This window comes from Anser anser, assembly GCF_964211835.1.
Source record: "Anser anser genome assembly, chromosome: 18".
NCBI lineage: Eukaryota > Metazoa > Chordata > Aves > Anseriformes > Anatidae > Anser > Anser anser.
The window spans coordinates 11,347,697-11,367,088 of NC_139739.1; the positions used below are offsets into that span (position 1 = coordinate 11,347,697).

General features: G+C 52.0%; 1 protein-coding gene and 1 long non-coding RNA gene across 4 annotated transcripts; one reads left to right on the forward strand and one right to left on the reverse strand.

The window, feature by feature from the left end:
* Window positions 1-239: 239 nt before the first annotated feature.
* Window positions 240-5,414, forward strand: LOC310883270. Of its 2 annotated transcripts, none has more exons than XR_014573436.1 (2): window positions 240-1,068; window positions 1,961-5,414. It is a non-coding gene; the product is annotated as an uncharacterized lncRNA (long non-coding RNA). The 2 variants fall into 2 exon arrangements; XR_014573437.1 differs by having other exon boundaries at window positions 1,964-5,414.
* On the reverse strand, window positions 5,060-18,484 carry ACADS (acyl-CoA dehydrogenase short chain). 2 transcript variants are annotated; one of them, XM_083803310.1, is made up of 13 exons: window positions 18,225-18,484; window positions 17,661-17,774; window positions 17,035-17,146; window positions 16,621-16,793; window positions 11,188-11,351; window positions 9,486-9,635; window positions 9,165-9,276; window positions 8,606-8,757; window positions 8,159-8,329; window positions 7,478-7,615; window positions 7,112-7,207; window positions 6,846-6,902; window positions 5,060-6,456 (listed from the first exon to the last, which is right to left on the reverse strand). In XM_083803310.1, exons 1-13 carry the CDS (start codon window positions 18,433-18,435, stop codon window positions 6,304-6,306), a joined length of 1,803 nt encoding a protein of 600 aa, XP_083659436.1. In that variant the 5' UTR covers window positions 18,436-18,484; the 3' UTR covers window positions 5,060-6,303. The 2 variants fall into 2 exon arrangements, with proteins under 2 accessions (XP_083659436.1, XP_083659435.1); XM_083803309.1 differs by lacking the exons at window positions 16,621-16,793; window positions 17,035-17,146; window positions 17,661-17,774; window positions 18,225-18,484 and adding an exon at window positions 11,568-11,712.
* Window positions 18,485-19,392: the final 908 nt, after the last annotated feature.

A 19,392-nucleotide genomic window follows, 5' to 3' on the forward strand; every position in this document is an offset into this window, starting at 1 on the left:
GGAGCTTCGGTGGAACCCCCGATCCTTTCTGCTCTGTCCATTCTTACAAGAAGAGCAAATTCAGCATGGTAGAAAATATCATCTGGCCATGCTTAGCAATGCAGCTGTCTGGCCTGTTTTTAATTAACGTGCTCCTCTCTCCTCCTCAGGCAGGTCTGTCACTGCTCACGGGCCCTGGGGCTGAAGTGGCCGAGTGGCCCCTGAACCGTCTGTGAGCGCTCTGACACAGGTAGGGCACGAAGAAATGTGGGAAAGCAGCATGGCAATTCGTGGGGGGCTCTAAGGTTTTTGAGGTGGGTTGGTGGCAGGGGGGATGTTGTGATTCTTATTTTTTCCCCCAGTTCCTATCTTTAAGTCAGTTGAAAGCATTTCCTTTAGCATGTGCCTGCAATGCTCATCATCAGCTAACTCGGTTTTGATGAAGTAAATCTTTTTTAATTAAAAATTTGCATTTACAGTTAATAGCAAGTGTAGGAGCCCAGACTTGCAGTCAGCTTGGGCCAAAAGGAGGACGTTGATTTTTCAGCTACACACCTCGAACTTAAATTGAACAAAATATTGATAAGGGTGTTTAGAAAGAAAAAACACTTTTTTTTTTTTTTAAAGTGGTAGCAAGCAGTGGGATAACATCTCTAGATCCCGTATCCAACTGATAGTAATGCACATCTCAAGTGCTTGGTTTTTCCTGGGAGCTTCCTCCTGCCTTTAGAATTAAAATAAATGGTCTTTCTCTGGTTTTGCAATGGCATTTTCTAGTCCATTCCAGGAAAGCATCCTATGAGTGATTTTCTACACTTAAAAGGCATTCTGGAAAAAGTTCTAAAAGTGTAAACTGACAAATGCTTAATGAGAATTAATTTAGCTTTCCAGAAAAGTCTTGGCCTTCCTCTTTTAAGCTATATTGCCTTGTGACACTGTGTGAATCCGACTTGTGCCAAGATTGCAAGTCGCTTGCACTTTACAGCCAGTCGGGTTGTAAACGCAGGCGTTTGTTTCTGAACCTACAGGTGGTGCCTGCTGCTCTGAAATGAGTCCCTGGCTTCCCAGGTGGATGCTTGCAGCTGCCAGGTGAGCAAAACTGAACTGACAGGTGGAATAGCAGCCACCACTGGTAGGAAGAGGATTTGGTGCTTTGGAGGGGTTAACTGAGGCATAACTGTTCTAAATACGAAGCTGTTACATCTGCAGAGGCGCAAAAACATTCTCCTGTTATTTATTTGAGTAAGTTAAAGCTGTAAAACTTTGTCCCACAGCTCTCCTGTCAAGAACACCTCAATTTTTTGGGTGGATTAGAACAGGTTCCTACCTCAGCACACAGCTGCTGGCACCCTGAGGAGACATACGTACTTTCTGGCCTTGTTTCTTCAGCCTGGCCAACTGCACGTTTTCTCAGATCAAGGATGAAACGATAGAAGCTGCTGGGTCCTTTGGCTTTCTGAGGGCGCTCTAGGGCCTAGATTCCCTGTCCCTGTTGGGTCCTGCTCATGCCTTCTTGGTTTTACATTTTGTTACACTCCCTCATTAAATACTTGATACAAATTCGTGCAGTGTAATCTCCAGCCATCTGCTCTTTCTTGTGAAAAATTGTCAAAAAAATATTTTAGAAAGTATTTGACTAATAAAAGCTTTTATGTAGGAGGTTAAAAGGATACTGGCAATAAAAAGTGATTGATGCATGCGTGTTTATAGCAAAGTTAGGACAGGGACCAGAATTGTGAAATGCAAAGCTGTTAAAAGTTCTGGAGCCGGTTTTCTGCTGTGCCTTTGGGAACAGTCAGCTTAGAAATGTCACTGTTTGTCTCTTGAAGTTTTCCCTAAGGTCACACCCTTAGTCTTGAAAAAGATTTTGAGTTCAGAAAAGACCTGGGACTGTTTCACCGGCCAATGCAGATGAAGTATTTTACAACACTTCTATACTTTTACAATACACGCTGGTAATTCTGTGTCTGTGTTGGCCCAGCAGGAACAACCTGTGAAGCCTCGAATCCGTGCCCGGACCTCTGCAATATCGCATGGCGCTGCCTGCACAGGCTTAGAAGCACATCGGGGTGCCAGCGCTGCGGTTTCCACCGTGTCACACCCAGAAGCCATTTGTGGAGATGAATGTTTCCTGTCTTGAGCGTGGGGGTATGGTGTGTTCTCAGAGAGAAGGGGAAGGAGTCACTGAAGCAATGAGGAAACACAAACTGACTGTTGGGTGGCTTCCCCAGCTCAGGGTTGACCCTTTTGGGGAGGGAAGGGGATGCATGGCTCCCAGGTATTTTCGTACAAGTAGTGAGCATGTAGAATTTGATATTAATGTTTAGCTAAACAGCAGTAAGCTGCATTTTCATTCAAGTTGTAACACTGCCAGATTTTCTTATCTCTATTCCATTTCTTCTTGTTATTCTTACAAGTATTTTGCCTTTTAACTTCAGCCTGTCTTTCACTTTTGTTATTTTTTTAAGCCATCCATGATCCCTAACAAAACCAGAATGTGTGATTGTGTTGTCCGTGCTATTTAATGAGGGCTCTCCAGTTAGGCAGAACAAAATTTAATTTAAAATCAAAATTGTTTGTCCTATTTTTCTTAGCAGTAACGCTGTCAGAAAAGACCAGTAGAAGAGAAAGTGTTGTGGTGTGAAAGCAATACTGCGGTAACTTCAGCTGAGTCCCAGCAAAACATTTCATACACTGCTTAAACATGGAAGGCTGAGGGCATTGCTTGGTTTTGTGTCTAAGTTGTGTGAAGCTGACAGAGGTGAGTCCCATCCCTGTGCTGGTAGGAATGGAGAAGTCTGAGAGAGGGCTCCAGGCTCCGGCAGCTCCTCAGTGCCACACCGGGCTGCAAGGCTGGGCCAGGAAGGATGTGGCTAACGCCTGTGCTCCCCAGGAGGAGTTCTGTGCTTCTCCCCTGTGTGTACTCAACTGTGACAGCCCAGAACAGCTCGTCTTCTCCTTTAGTCTGCTGAGAACTCATGAAGGGATTGTGAGCCATATATATATGATACAAAGTGCGTCAACTCTAACTGGTGAGTGAGGGGAAAGCAGCTCCCCGTTCCTGTAACTGTTTCTTCTGCTGAAGGGTTTGTGTTAGGGCTCCACAGGAACTGCTGGAGCAGGAAATGTCAGACAGACCTGCTGCCGTCGTGTGATCAGTCCTCCTGCCCTGGAAACTGATCTTCAGCTGGTGAGTTTTTCATCTCCAGCTGGAAACTTCCAAGGTTTCTCCTGCTTCATTCCCTGCAGTCTGTGTTGTAACCGATCTAATGTACATTTAGACCATTTGGGGGGCAAAAGTGTCCTTGAAAAGTGCAGCTGCACCTTTCTTTCCCATTCTAACTTGCATGTGACCCGATTTTCACATCTTGGTGCCTTAACTTTGCAACGTTAGCTCAGTTTGTAAACTGACAAAAACTTTCAGCTTCAACCTGAAATAGAGCCTTTTCTGAAAGGAAGCCTGGCCCTGCCCACCCTTGCCAGGGGAGCGCTCTGTCTGGGGGCGGCTCTTTGTAAGAGCTCTCTATTCAATGCTGCTAAACTTGTTTGTGTTTTGCTCTCTCAGCAGTTCCCTTCTGTAACAGCCCCGAGGAACAGACGCACATGTGTTAAAGCCAAAATTACCTGACAGCAGCAGAGAGGAGTAAGATCTCAGCACCCTGCTCAGGAAAAAGCCAGCTTTCTGGGAGCTCTGTGGAGGTCTTTGTGTTCAACTGTGCTGTTTAACCCAAAACATTGCTGAGAACAGTGCTCTGAGACAATTACAGATCCCTGTCTGAATCTGTGGCAGCAGGGAAGGTATTGGAAAAGCTTTTGTTTGAAAGACTTTGCACCCTTGCAGCATGTTTGTTTGTTTATGTAATAGCAAAAGGGAACTCTGTAAGAGGCTCTGAACACATTCCTAGGCTCATGAAGCTGATTGTCACACTGTACCTAGACCAGTGATTTTTGACCAGCTGCACCCTTGCTGTAATTTGATGATGTGCAATGTAATTTGATTACAGCCTATGGCAGAGGTGCAGCACTCAGCAAATTGGCATCAACTATCAGCTGGTAGCCTCAGTTAACGTGTTCGCGCTAGGTCAGCTGTTGTGCTGATGCCAGAGCCAGCAGGAAGCTTGTTAACAAGGCACGCAGCGCGCTCTCCAGTTCCCAAAGGTGGGCTGTGGTCACAGGTGCAGCAGCAGGACTCCCTTGGAGCAGGCAATTACTTGATGCTGCCCCTGCGTTCTCTGCAGAAGGGCCACATGGGATTCTGGTGCATGCAGTTTGTAGTTTTTAGCGGTGTGCTGATGGCTGAGATGTTCACAGCTGATCTCCTGCTTTGGTTGGCCACTGTGAGCATGCGGGGCAATTCCACTCTGCTCTGAAGAGAAGCAGCAGTCATTTAACGGGGGTAAGTGAGGGGGTGTGAGGGGGAAGAGGCACAGGCTGAAAGCAATGAAGGTGTGGTAGAGCAGATCTAAGAGAAGCAGCGAGATGAAGAGAAGCAAAACAGCAGCAGGTGCGCCCTAGGAGTGACTGTTCTGGTTCACTGGGGCTGCAGCTGGACCTCAGTGTGTGAGGTCAGAGAAGTCGAGCACAGAACAGTAATGGTGCAGCCAAAGTCTTCCCTTTCTTGCAGCAACCAGGCCTGCAGCACCTGCTGCAGCTGAGGGGAAAAAAAAAAAACAGCCTTGTGTAAAATAATCTCACTTGCTCCTCCACGGCCATGCAAACAAGCCTTCGAAGCAGTGATACAGGTAGACGGCAAGCCCGAGGAGTGTCTCATGCCTAGAAGCCTTTCATAATTCACAACATAGGTGAAATCACTGCCTGGCTCAGTTTCTGGTAATTGTTGGGTCTGAGACCTAGGAGGAGAAATGCGAAGCTTTGCCCCAACATGCCATTGCCCTCTAGTGCCCTGCAGAGGTATTTGTGTTACGGGGCCCTCTGCACTAGCAGACACCCTCTGCAGCTCGAAGTGGTGTAACTGGTGTGCGCAGGCCAGGGTGGTTTAACGCGGCGATCTCATGGGACTGGAGAAACTATTCTACATGAGCTCACATTTGAACTAAAAAAACAAAGTGGGGAGGGGTGGTCCTTTAAAAAAAATATCAGGTTTTATTTGTCTTCTCTGCTCTCTTTTATGTAATATAATCTTGCTGGTTTTTTTTGACATTTTTTTTTTTTTAATTTGCCACGCAAATGACACCACAGGAAAATAACCATTTACATCTAGTGTATGCATTGTTTGGACAAGGGTGTGGGCCACACAGGTTGTAGTCTTAATCCTGGCCCTCTTTTCCTGAGTTTAGAGCGTTTTGTTTGGCTGTTTCATCGTCTAAAGGTTAATTTTTTGCCAAAGATTAAGTAGTTGAGGATATGTGCTACTGCAAAAGCTCCTTGGTAAGGCTTTCTGTATCACCTGTGCATTTCCCAGTTGTTGCCCAAAATACATTATAGACTAAAGGCTGTTACTGCCACTTTGTGCACGTTCCTGTTAGATAGTTGTTTGTGGACTAAAAGCAGGCTGGGGAACATTTATTCTCAGTTTCTTGTAAATATGTCTGAGCCATTGCAGCTTTTCTATACTTTGCTTTTACAGCTGCAGCCATAAGGTCCTGAGCAAACTGGCTGAGGGCTGTGCTGCGCAAGATGGGTTTTTGTTTTCCTTACCTTTGTTTTTACACCCACACACGCAGCATCACAGCCTGGGTCAGAGCCCTTTGTAGCCCTTTGGCAGTACCTGTGGCCTCCCCTCTAGCTCCTCGCCTGCTGGAAGTGGGGAACAGTGCGCTGCTGCTGCTGCTGCTGCACTTCTTGCTATGGCCTGCGCTGCACAGGGAGCCCACCACAGAGCATCCGCCACCTGAAATTCCTTATTCCAGCAGCCAAGGCAGCTTAACCTGCAGCTTGGGGCGGCACAGGGAGCACGTCCCAGTGCCTCGAACCTTGGCGCTGGCTATCACATACCACGTGTGACAGAGCCTCACGAAGGAAGCAGCAGGGAAGTGCACAAGGATCGCAGCTGACTTTACTGAACAGCAAAGTCACTCGCTGTGCTACCACTGAAAAACACTCTGCTAGGAAAAGGCCTGTGCTCGCCTACACACACACGGTGCGTCCTCCCTCCTGCACTCAGGCCATTGCTTACCAACCTAGATAGGGCCGTCCATGCACCATACTTTGTCCAAAGAAGAATCAGCACATTTTAACACGAAGGGCAGTTAATCACTGGTGAGGAAAACTTCCATCATTGTCCTCCTTCATGAGGGCCAAGACTGGACTGCTGTTGTGCACCGCTAGGAGGCACTTTGGGGCAGCGTGGTGCTCTGAGGTTCTTCAGCCACGGTAAGCCTTCAGCAGTTGACCTGCTATCACCAGTCTTTGGATCTCACTGGTCCCCTCGTAGATCTCAGTGATACGAGCATCACGGTAGTGACGTTCTGCTGGCATCTCTGTCACATAACCCATCCCGCCCAAGATCTGGATGGCCTGAAACGAAGGCAGCAGGTTAAAAAGGCAGCAGGTCAGTCCCAGGACTTTGTTCTCCACAGCCCCCATAAAAGGAGCTAATCCTGCTGTGTGCATACCTGGAGGGGGCACATGAGGCAATTACAGTTGCTGAGTAAACAGGATTAGAGCTGGTTGTAACAGCAATGACAACCCAGGCAGCAAATGAACTACTTCAGGGGTAGTTGTTAGTTCTTCCATGGGTAACCCAGGGGTTCTTTTAACTATTTTTTTTTTAAAGACATATTCTAGCAAAGATTGATTCATCCTCTGCTCCACCCCCCCCCCCGCCCTAGGAACTTTCCTCAGCTTGCTGTGTGAAATGGGGAAGGACCACAACCCGGCTTCCGGCATGCTGTGTAGTTAGTTACCTGATGAGCGATGTTTGTTGCAGCCTCTGATGCAGCCAGCTTAGCCATTGCCGCTTCCTTTGGGGAAGGAAAACATCACTGAGGATGCAGCGATCACAAAAAAGGGACGCCCCAGTTGCATGTTTAACCCACCTGCTGGTGGTTAAACACCAGCAGCACTGGCTGGGCACGAGCTGAGTGCAGCGCTGCTGTACATCACACGGCTTTCTTGCCTCCAGCCTGTGCCCAGAGCTGTCACAGCTAGACAGATGGAAGGGTGACAATACCTTCGTGAAGGGCTTCCCATTGTCTTTCAGCATCGCAGCTCTCCAGGTCAGCAAGCGCGCCCCCTCCAAGGCCACAGCCATATCTGCTAGCTTAAACTGCAACGACAAACGCTGCCTTTGGCCGAGGTGGCTGCCTCTGCCTGCACGAGCACATACACCCAAGTGTCCCACCTCTGAGGCCAATACTGCTAGAAAAGGAGCGCCTCCAGCTTAACAGTCTAACGGTTTGAAAACATAAACAACTACCTCGCTTACCCCAGTCAGTGCAGAGTGCGCTGTGCCCCCGGAGCGAAGTCCCAGTGCCCACGTGCATTTTTCTGCCAACCCCAGCAATGTGAGCACCTGACGGCTCAGGCTACCTCGTACCTGGATGGCCTGCAGCTTGGTGATGGGCGACCCAAACGCCATCCTCTTCTCAGCGTAATCCACAGCACAGTCCAGGGCTGCCTGCGCTATTCCCAGCGCCTGGGAGGCGATGCCGATCCTTCCTGCATCCAGAGTTTGCTGAGAAAGACAAAATACGTGTTAAATCAGGTCATAACTGACCAAATGGTACACACAGACGCACACGCAGACGCATAGACAGACACAGACGCGTGTGCCTTGGCTCTGATTTCATCCACCTTTAGAGACAATCCAGGGCATGCCCTGTGCACCCAGGACAGCTCTCCTTGGCCAAAATATTTAGGGAAAATGCAAAGTTTTCCCTTAATCTATGGGTACAAAATGGGAGGCTAGAACATGAACAGATGAGAAAAATTAAACTAAAACCATCCCTGCTCACACCGTCAGCATCATTCCTCAACCAGAGAACTGCCACGCTGGGTCTATGAAAAAAGCTCTGTCAAGGCTCTGTGGTAAATTCACAGAGTTCTGTGAATGCGGTCTCACGTGCTGCCCAGAAGGGGCTATGCCTAATGTTGCAGCTCACACTGGCAGCTCTCATCATCATTATCCTAAGTCTGAAAATGGATTTGGAAATGGCCAAGCTGGGGAGCTACTGCGTCACACAGCCACGGCTGCAGCGCTGAGCCACCTCTTTCTTACCATGGCGATTTTGAAGCCCATTCCCAGCTGCCCCAGCAGGTTGGCCTTGGGTATCCGACAGTCCTCGAAGATCAGGTTGGCTGTGGAAGAGGCTCGGATGCCCAGCTTGTCTTCCTTCTTCCCCAGCGACAGCCCCGGGGTTGGCATGGGAACAAGGAACGCACTAATGCCCTGCAACAGGAGCCAGACTCTTAGGAATGGTGACGACTTCGCACCTACCTGGGTGTCAGCAGGCTTCCTGCAGACATTTTTCACAGGAGCCATGGGAACAGAAAGAAGGGGCGGGCCGAGGAAGTACAAGAAAGCCCGCACACATCAGCCCCGCTCTGTGCAACTCCTGCACAGCTCGAAATACCCTGCGTGGCCCCCCCCGAACCCCTTCAGAATGGTGCTCCCATCACTTCCTTTACTCCCAAGCTCTTTTCCCAACCGACTCGCAGAACACACCTTGTGCTTCAGGGATTTATCTGTAGTAGCAAACACCACGGTGGCTGAGGCGTCCCAGGCGTTGGTGATCCAGGCCTTGGTGCCATTCAGGACCCACTCGTCACCATCCAGGCGTGCCACTGTGGATGCTGCTCCCGCGTCGCTGCCATTTCCTGAGCAACGCAGCACAAAAACCATTCAGGTGATCAGCGGCAGCCGATGGTGCAAAGCCAGCGCCTGCCTGCAGCCCTGCTGTCAGCTCGTGGCACCACCTGGAACTGCGTGGTGTCACCACTGTCACTACCACCCCTCCCACAGTGGCTCCAAGCAGGAAAGGGAAAGGTCAGTGGCAGAGATGCCGCCATCTCCAGGGCTCTGCTCGCACAGAAGGGATGAAAGTTTTCAGCATGGACTGTGTGGTGCCACACGTACCTTGGGTGCTGAGACTTCATTTAAATGAAGTGTTATAACCCACCTGTCTGCAAACTGTTACAGTCTGACAGACCTGAAGTCCATTCTAAACCTGACTAAGGCAGGTTACCCTACGCCCTTTGCAACAGCACGGGAACAGTCACAGCACCTGGCTCACTAAGAGCAAAACATCCGATTTTATCCCCACTGGTGAAGGGAGCGATCCACTTGTGCTTCTGTTCTTCAGAACCAAACTTGAGTATTGGCCCTAAATACAGAGACTTTGAGAATGGAGAGCTGAGTTAGTGCCTGCTGAAGGTATGAGCAACCTATAAACCCCCAAATATCTCAGTGCTCCCCAGCACACCAGAACCCACCACGGGAACAGCTCCCCTTTCTCCCGTTTCTCCCATATGCCCCTCTCCAACCACCACCCTGGTGCTGGCTCAGTTCCAGGCCGGTCCCTCCGGCGCAGCCCCGAGGCACTTACGTTGTTGACGCTGACAATGACGCCCGTGGACGCGCAGCCCCTGCTGATCTCCTCCACCGCGATGGAATAGGCCAGGTAGTCGAGGCCTGCGCCTTTGTACTCCTCCGGCACGTCCATAGCCAGCAGCCCTAAGCCACCCATCTTCTTCACCTGCACGGGGAATGGAGAAGTAAGGCGCTCTGCTCCCCCAGCGTCCCAGCAAACACATCATGCAGACAGACGGCGATAAGGACAGGCCATGGCAGGGCTACACACAGGTGAAGACGTGCTAACTCCTGGTGAAATGGGAATGTGGCTGAGCAAACTGGGAGGTGTCCCCAGTGACTTCGACAAGAGCTGTACGTGGTCGCTGCTGGCTAGGGTGAGCTCCTGCTCAAAGGAAGGAGCCCTCTATAGATGAGATAGGCAGCTACAGCCTCACCAGAATTTTCTCAGCCTCCCACCAACATTTTCCCCTCACGCTACCCCTGTCGGTTGGAAGCCCTGCATGGGAAATCTAGCTGATAAAAATCGTCAGAACTTTACCTTCGAGTTTGCTGTGCTTCAGCCTAGGACTGCACAAGGAAAGAATTTTACAGAATGAATGACCCACAGAACACTTCGCAAGAAGGCAGTTTTTCATTCCCATTATAGCCAGGTCTCGCTTTCCTGAGAATTTAATTGCTGGTCACGTTCCAAATTATTCCAACCCCACCTTCCACCTCTGGCTTAATTCAGAGCACTGTCTCACTCTACATCCATCTCTTATTAATACCTGGCAATATACAAGAGAAAAACAAGCTGTCCTCTATTTTTGTATTTAAAATGCAATATAACAAATTTGGCCCAATCTTTTGGTGTTGCAGAAGTAAGTGTATTACCAGGCTCTGCTTGCTTTAATACAACCTGTGAATTTTTAAACAAATGTTTTTCGTCCTGTGCGGACACCCAAAACACTCATCCTTCACTTCAAATCCAGAAGAAGGATGAAGGATGAAGCAGCTAGTTCTACGCATGTTGCTTTATCTTAATAAATGTTGCTTACAATTTGAATTTTCCCCTACGCATTCATGTGAAAATGTTCAAAATCAAATGTAAAAATCTCAGGTAAGACCAGTGAAGTAAGATGGCAGTTGTTTCTTCCTTAGAACAGATATGACTTTCCTGGCTCTCTTCCTTACTCCTTAAAAGGAAGGAGGAATGTAATAGAAGGAATACAATAAAAGGAATATAACAAAACTTGCATGCCTCTGACACTGCTTGCTTGGAGCCTTTTGGCTAACGTAACTGTTTATTTTTCTTGGGCTTACTACTTCACCACAATGCAATAGGTGCATCAGTCTGCTCAGCATAGCACAGACTTGCTGCACTGATTCGCACAAGCCACAGTTTGAGCAGCACTTCCATTTCTTCACAGCCCTAGGGGATGACCAACATCTGCCTCCTGACCTTTTCTCTCCACCACCAGAAACGTGCTCAGTTCTCCTAGGGCTCCTCACTACAAACCACGTTATGGCTACGTACGTGCAACAAAAGTGTTTCAACGGCTTGAGAAGGCAGCTTAACGAGCATTTCCCGCTATGAAGGACGTGCTGCAGAGGATGTTCCGTGCCAGAGAAGCCCAGGAACGTCTCTGCGTGCTGAGCACCAACACAGGCGGCGGTGCTCGTGTTACAACGCCCGTGCGGGTTCTGCTGCAGGCCGGGGGCCGCCTGTCACGCACCTGCTGCGCGGGGAAGCGGTGCTCCTTGTCCAGCTGGGCCGCCAGCGGCATCAGCTCCTTCTCGGCGAAGTCGCGGCACGTCTGGCGCAGCATCAGGTGCGTCTCGGGCAGCTCCACGCTCTGGTACACCGTGTGCAGCCGCCGCAGCCCGACCCAGGGCAGCGCTGGGAGCGGGGCAAGGCGTGAGGCGGCCCCGGCCCGCCGGGGGGTGACACCGGGGGGTGACCCCGGCCCGGCCCGGCCCGGCCCGGCCCCAGGCGGCGCTGCAGGGCCCGACCCACCCCCCTCAGGCCCTGAAAGGCACTGGGACACCCCCCGGCCGCTCCCCCCCCCCCCCCCCCCGGCCGCTCCCCCCGCCCCGCCCGGCTCCCCGCCCTCACCCCGGGGCGCGCCGCGGGACAGGGCCAGGGCCGCAGCCATGGCCGCCGCCATCCCTCAGGGCAGCGCGCACCGCGCATGCGCCAGATGCCGAGGGCGGGGTCGGCTTCCCGAGAGGCCCCGCCCCCATTGCCGCCTGGCCCCGCCCCCCTCCCGGCCCCGCCCAGCGCCCCTGGAGACCGGGGGGGGGGGCGGGGAGCGTCACCGGGCCGGGCCGGGCCGGGCCGGGCCGGGCCGGGCCGGGGCCCCCCCAGGCGGCAGCAGCCCCAGGGCCGCGCTGCGAGCCCCGCCTGCTGTAACGGCACCGAGGGGCAGCAGCGCTGCCGGTCGCTCCTCCCTGCGGCAGGGGCAGAGGGGCAGGACGGGCGGGCACAGCGCAGCGAGGGCCGCGCTCAGGTAGCACGGGGCACAGCCCGCTGTGAGGGCACAGGGGGAGGTACTGAGACACGGAGCTGAGAGCTCACCGCAGCTGGACATTATTGCTTCGCCACCGCCACTTCCCGCATTCATTTCTAGCTTGTAACCACTTTATTCTTCCCAAACCCTCAGGCAAGCAGGTAAACATCCTCTAGCACCAGAGGGCAGGCTGCTGTCGGTGCTTCTCTGCAGCGAGAAGCCTTGAAAATCCTAAGGAAAGCACGCAGAGGAAGACACTTCCTACCGAAAGCAGGGGACAAGGACAGCAGTGCCCAGCCCGTGACAAGGGACGCCTTCCTTCACGGATATTCCTCAGTCAGTCCCGAAACAGCTGTCCAGAAAGTTCGCTGGCATGAGTCCAAAGCACTCACCTCAGAAGTATGAAAAAGAGGTCCTGGTCCTAAGAGGACAAACACTGGAAAGGTTTAGGATGTGTGGGTTTGGTCCCGTTGTTAGAGCGGAGCACAGCACGATCCCAGCCCTCTTCTTCCAACTCGGCACAAGAGACCTGAGAAGCTGCCTGCGCAGGTACCTGTTCTCTTGCTCAAACTCCGCCTGACATGAAAGCAGCTCCCTCACCGTCAGCACCCGGCTGGGACCGTTCACCTGACAAGGGCGAGATCCTACCGGAATTCCTCCCTAGCTCACTGGCGTGGGAAGCTTTGATCCATCGTTACAGCACCAGAGTGCACAGAACCGAGGGAAGATGCTCTGTTAGATCACTTTACCAAAGACATCACCCCTGCCTCAGGGACGAGTTCAGAAATCCCTGACCTTTTGGATTACAATCACCCTTTTCAGTGCTGGGTTGCCCTCTTGTAGGGCCTTATTTCTGCAGCATGCTTTTTGGGCAAAGGCCTTCTGATCTGGCAAAGCAAACATCCATCTAGAAACTGTCTGAGGGATGCTAGCGCTGCCTGCAAGCCTCCTGGTTTTCCTCCCGTTTTCCTTTCCTTATTGCTGAGTAAATGATACATTCACCGGTGGGAAAGCCACTGCCTCGATGCTTTTTTCTCATCACGACTGGCTGAGGTAATGGCTGCCTAAGACAGGAATCGGCTTTCCTCTAAGCATCCACGCCGGATTTATGCCCGGCAGGGTGCTCAGGCTGGCCGGCGGCACTTCGCAAGGCAGCGGCTAGATGGCAGCCACGGCCCTCCGAGCGCTCCCGGCCCCGCAGAGCTGCCTGCCGGCCGCCCGCGGCTCGCACAGGTCGGTGTGTGCCCCTGCAGCAATTCCTGCCGCTCGCTCTGGCGATGGTCTGTCTTCCTCTAAGTATCTTTACTCGGTGACACGGAAACCAGACGGGAAACGTCACACCCATAAGAAAAGCAGTTTGCTTCATACAGAAAACGAGATAAAAGGAACATTTAAAGGCACCTGGATTTATACTACCTAAAAATTCAGCTCAATATGCTAAAATGTCCTGGGAACAGCTAACAGCCTCCTCTGACCCTACCTGAGCAGCTCAGAATGCTCCGGGGTGGAAAGCACACCTCTGGGCAGCTCTGCCTTGTCACAAGCAAATATTCTTCCAGCAGAACAAAAGTTTCCCATCTCAACAGCGTGGCATGAGCCCACCTAAAGACAGCTGCTGCAGGAGGCACCTCAAGCTCCACCTTTACTAACCCTGAAATAACTAACCAAGATCCCCTCAGTGCCCTTGGAGATGCTGGAGGGGAGCGATGGCAGCAGAACTGTTCTTCGTCTTTCAGCCACGCAGACCTTGCCCCTCCACATTCCCAAGACGTTTGTTGTGGTTGCTCATGATTAATGCTCCACCCAGAACAGGTCATTTGTTGTGGTTAATCATAATTAAAAATCCTTCCCAAGAGCTGGAGATTCTTTCGTGACTGCCGCCCCACATACTGCTTACGCTGCTGCTCGCTGATCCTCTACGCCAAGGCTCCCGTCGTTAATCTGTGAGGTAAAGGCAGCGGCTTCCTATTGCTGTTTACGCATGAACAGGCTGAGATGTCCACCCCAATTCATCCTGCTAACACAGAACCTACGCTGAATCGGCCTTAACACAACAGGTAACCGACTGCATCTGCCAAGGGGCTAGGTTTCAGCTGTCTCGGGGAACGAGTGGAACTAAGACCAGCAAGTGTCTCTAGTCCAGACACAACCTAACTCCCCCGCACGGCAGGCAGGGCTGGCCAGCCCAGCAGAACCGCCAGACTGGAAGCAGAAAACAAGCAGAGAAGGGTTTTGGTCACTGAGGTTCTGCATGGTCAGGAGCTGGGCACCAGCGCAGTCACTGAGACGCAGAGCTCTCCTCTACCCAGCGCACGGTGCTACTTCCTATCGCCAGATCCCAAGCGCTGCTGTGGAGACACCCTCTGGTCTGGCAGTCACTAACTCAGCAGGAGACTTCCTCAAATATAAATAAGCAGCCAAGCACGAAAAGCAGTGAAGGGAACTCCGACAATTAAAAAGAGAATGTCAGTTCTCACGTTTTGGTCATTAAGAATCCCCCTCCGTAACACTGAATGATTTGACCTGGGGTTTTTAGCTGCTAGTACCTCAGCTGAAACAAAGCAAATGGTAACAGCACCGTCTGTCCTTCCAGCACCTCCGACATTCAGGTTTAAAAGGTTTAAAAGCATTCAGAGATTGAAGCCTAGGAAGCTTTGCTTCCTAAGTGTTTTTCAAGTGATTTTCCCCATTCTCCCTTTCTCCTCTAAGCCCCACTAAACCGACACCTCCCCTGCACCCCAGCTAGACTGACGACGTGCCATTGGTCCAAAACCAACACATTCCGTAGCAAGAGCCAAGAAACCTACGCAAGGGGAAGCAAGAGAAATGATAAATATACTGAGATTAAATTCAGCTCTAAGGTTGACCCTTGAGCTCCAAAACTCAGCAATTTGCTTGCAGAAGCTCAGACAGAAATGCTATCAGACTGACTCAACGACCAAACTGCATAAAGCCTCTCTTTTTCCCCCATCTCTTCTCCCTAGTGATACCTCTGATCGAGCCATCCCCAGGGGGCTGCTCAGACCCCTGGATATAGAAAGAAGACTCCTGCATCACTCAGAGGCTGAATTAGTCTCTTATTTTATCTTTCCCACTGGAGAATATTGGGATGCACCCTAAAAAGCAACCTCAGCCATGCTACAAACTAAACCACTATGCACGGAAGAGACGATCTATCCAAGTGAAGAAGAGATCTGCTCTTCAGGTGTCAGTGGCTACCCGCAGGGGGCAAATCGTCCTGCTAAGAAATAGCTTACCCGAATAATCTGACCTCTTGAAAGAGGGTAGTCACCCAACAGGTGAAACATCAGAAGCACTAAAAGTGCAACCTAAGCTATAAAAACTGTAACAGCGATAGTTTTCTAACAGTGCCTCTGATCCATAACCTAACCAGGGTACCAGAAGGTATCCAGAAATGGAGAATGACAGAGGCTGGATATGTTAAGAGTGGTGGATAGTGAAGCGTTGCAGGGAGAGTTCCTTTACTTTTGGGAGCTGTCTTCTTTGCTTCATGTGTTCAGCCTCACGCAAGGAAAAAAGGTTTGACAAGAAGCCTTGTCGCATGAGACAGCTCCAGTCCGGTCCTGGACATCTGGAATGGTAACGGCAGCACGGCATCCACGGACACACATGATTACTGTCCTCCGTTGTACGCGTAATCGGCCTTGTTGTGCATTATCAACTTGTTGTCCACAAAGTAAAAGCTGTCTGAGCGGGTCTCGTATGGATTTTCAACCATCAGACGGACTGTGAAAGAGAAAGCTCAATTACATTCAACAGCCTGCCACGCTCCAGTGGGCAGCACGAAGTCAGGATAAAAAGGGCTCTGCCACTCTGCTGGATTTACCAGGCTGATGCTCTGCCCTATCCAAGTAAGAGAAGCAAACCACACTGCTGGGCACGCTTCAAAGGCTCCAGCCTGCTCTTCCTATTCACAGGACAAGCACTGCCAAAAGCAAACAAATGGGTGGAGCAATCTCTCACAAGACATGGAAACTGTCAGAGCCACCGCTAAAGCAAGCGGTAATCATTGTCTGTAGGCAGAGAGGCTGCAATCCGCAAATAAAAGCAAGTGGCTGCACTCCCCACGTGTACACAGACGCGGTGCAAACACTGCGCCTCCTCCCGCAGCCAGGCAGCCACAGAAGGGCCCACGCCACACGCCCCTGCTCTATCCAGCCCCTGAGGTCAAACATAGCCTGCACAATGTGTATTTGCAGAGATCTTGGTCGGCTCAAAAACACACCTCTCAGAGAAAAGCCAGTTCTGTTCCAAAGCTGGAGGCTCAAGCCGTAACAAGCAAGTGCTGAAAACAGCCGTGTGACTACTGGGAGAACCCTTTTTCAAGGTTTTCTTACTTTCTGGACTACATTGCCGGGCACTAGGCACAAAAGCCCTGCAACTGACCAATTCTTCCTGCAGCCTGTGACTTGACAGTACAGGTTGTCTTAGGCTTTCATTCCAAAGGTGGAGAATTTGCAGCACAAATGTGTGACTCAGGATTAAACACAGCCTAAACAAGGAATGTGTACCTACTTACTCCTGTCCCTCCATCCCACTCACAACTCTTTGCACAAGCAGAGAGAAAATGAGAGGGAAAAAATGAGCACATATGCATACACAAACAAAACAACTCAGTATGGAAAGGGAGGTACTTACTAAGGTCTTCTGAGAGCTGAGGGAATTCATAGATGTGTTCGCATGTGTTCCTGCTACTGGGGATGCAGAAGCCAAAATCAAAGTCAAAGTTCTTCAGCAAGCGATCTCGGAAGTAATGTCTCTCAATCATTCGAAAGTTTGACACTGGCTTTTCTCCCACTGTAAATTCCACTCTGTAAGCCAAAAGTAGGAAAAAAAAACAAACAGCTAAGACAACCTTCCTCTCTTCCTACTGAGAAAGACAGAGCCTTTGACCCAAGACTACAGAAGAATCCAACAGATCCGTTCCAGAAAGAGACGCTTAGATATTCTTAGTGCAAGACAGGTTTTCTCTAGTCTTTGATTCTAGTTACAACGGTCAGTGATGCTACATAAACATCTCATTCTCCCCTCTTTTTATGAACTCTTACTCACGTTGCACCGACAGTCCGAAGACGAAGAAACGCTGGGGTGAACTGGTAACGAACAAAGCGGCCTGCACTAGCGTCAAGTTCACTGTTGTCATCTTCATCCTCATCGTCTTGCTCTAGAAAATGCACCAGCTCAGAGTTACTCTGCCAATAGCATACATGTAAAGTACTACTGGCTAGCAGGAATATCAGGACAGCCTTGCTATTACTTAGGCATTGAACGTGAAGGTATTTAAGAAACGGTCTGAGACTCAAACTAGCACTAAGAACTACAGAGAAGATCTGATAAGACAACTGGCTCAGCCTTGGTGGTTCCGGAGCTAAAACCGCCCTCAATCTCACAGGATATCCCCCCTTGTAATTGCCAAAACACATGTAAGAAACTCTGCCCCGGCTAGCCAACAAGGGAAGATTCGCAGCTGATAAGATTTCCCCCGTCAAAATATAATCACATTTTTATGACAAACCTATGAAATTTCACAGCAGGAGAAAACTCGGTGTTGAGGTAAAGGAAAGGGATTTAGTCACCAGGGCATACCGAAAGACGTTTCTGCTTAGCATGAGCCCTGCACTGCAGCTTCGCAGTTCCCTGAGTCCCTCCAGCCTCTTTGCGATGTTAGGATAACATACCTGAAGCAGAAGGCTTCGCAATTTCAAACAGCACAGTTCCAGTCTCGAGGTCCCGGATCTTGAACCTGGTGAAGTCAATGTTGTAAATGTTGTCCTCAGGTTTGCATAAATAATCTAGAAGAAAAAGAAAACACGTACTAGCATTTCAAATGATCCCCGAGTAACTACCAAAGGATTTTTTTTTTAACTAGCCCTTTAAGGTACATATTGCAAATTGTTTTTTCAGAAGCTTCAGGCAAGCAGGACAAAACTGAGGCTAAAAGAAAAAAACAAAAGCGTGCTAGGTGCCAAGGAGAAGAGCAAGAAAGGAATCTGGTCAGAAAGGCAGAGAGCGGCATCCCAGAACAAAACCAAGGAAAAAACCCCACACAACTTTCTGAAAGTTGTAAGAGAGCCGCGGGCAGAAGCGGGCAACGCAGCCCCGGCATCCCCGGTCCCCAGGCGGCAGCGGCACCGAGCCTGAGGGGCACGGAGCGGCACGAGGGGGCCCCACAGCGCTGCCCCCTCAGCCCCTCACAGCCCCCAGCCCCTCACAGCCCCCCTCCCCCCTCAGCCCTCGCTCACTCTCCGTCACCCGGCACAGCCCCAGGACGTGCTCGGGCCGGACGGTCTCCAGCGCCAGCAGTTCGGATTCGGTCCACGGCGTCCCCGGCCGCGGCGCCGCGTCCCCCGAGCCTCGGCGGCCCCGCAGGCGGCTGAGGGCTCCCCCGGTGCCCGGCGGCGGCTTCTTCTCCGGCCCCGCCGCCGCCGCCGCCCTCGCCTTGGAGCCGCTCATCGCCCCGCCGCCGCCGCCAAGATGGCCGCCGCCGCCCGCGGTAGCTATGGGAGCGGCGGGCGGCGCTGCGCGGGTCAGAGGGCGCGGGCGCTGCCTAGCAACGCCGAGGGGGTGTGAAGCTAAGCAGGGCCCGCCGCGTGCGCGGCCCGGAGGGGGGACCGAGAGGGGCGGTGCGTTCCTCGCCCCGCCGCCGTCCGGCACCGTGTGTCCCCCCCGCCCACCCCCAGGCAGTCCCGGCACGGAGCGGCCTCAGTCCCGGTTCCCCGGCCCCGGTCCCGCACCTGCTGGGCGGCCTCGGCACGGTACGACCCGGCTCAGGGTGCCCACCCCGCGGCAGGAGCCCCTCCGTCCCGGAGCTGTGCTGGGGCACGCCTCAGGGAAAAGCCTGGAATTACCTAGGGAAATAAAAGTCATCTGGGGCAATAAACCCCAACCAAGCGGGAAAATAAAGCCACCGAGCAGGCAGCACGGCCCCGCTTCCCTGGCCCGGGGCCAGGGCCGGCAGCACCACCAGCCAGCCCCCACGAAGCCGGAGCTCCCAGGCCTCGCCGCGGGGGAACCCACGTCTCGTTAATTGAATCACGGCCCGGATCCCGCAGGGCTGCGGGTTAATTACAGAGAACAGGAGGAACGGGGCTCCGGGGAGCCCTGCTCCTTCTGGGAAGCGGCGGCACGCACTCTGCTGTGTGCCGAGGCTGCGGGGCAGGGGGGACACGGAACCCACGGAGCCCAGCCAAGGCTCAGTGTGCAGGGGCTGACTGGGAACCGAGCAGCGGTTAGTGACGTCTGCTGCTGCTGCTCATAAGCAGCTACTGCCAACAAAACGCTCTTTCAGGAGCCTGCCCATGCCAGTGCTCCCAAATCCTCCTGGCAGGGGTGGGTTCAGTCCCTCCCAGCCGCCAGCAGCCCCTCAGAAAAGGCACAGGGCCGCTGTGAGAGCATGGGGCCGACGTCCCT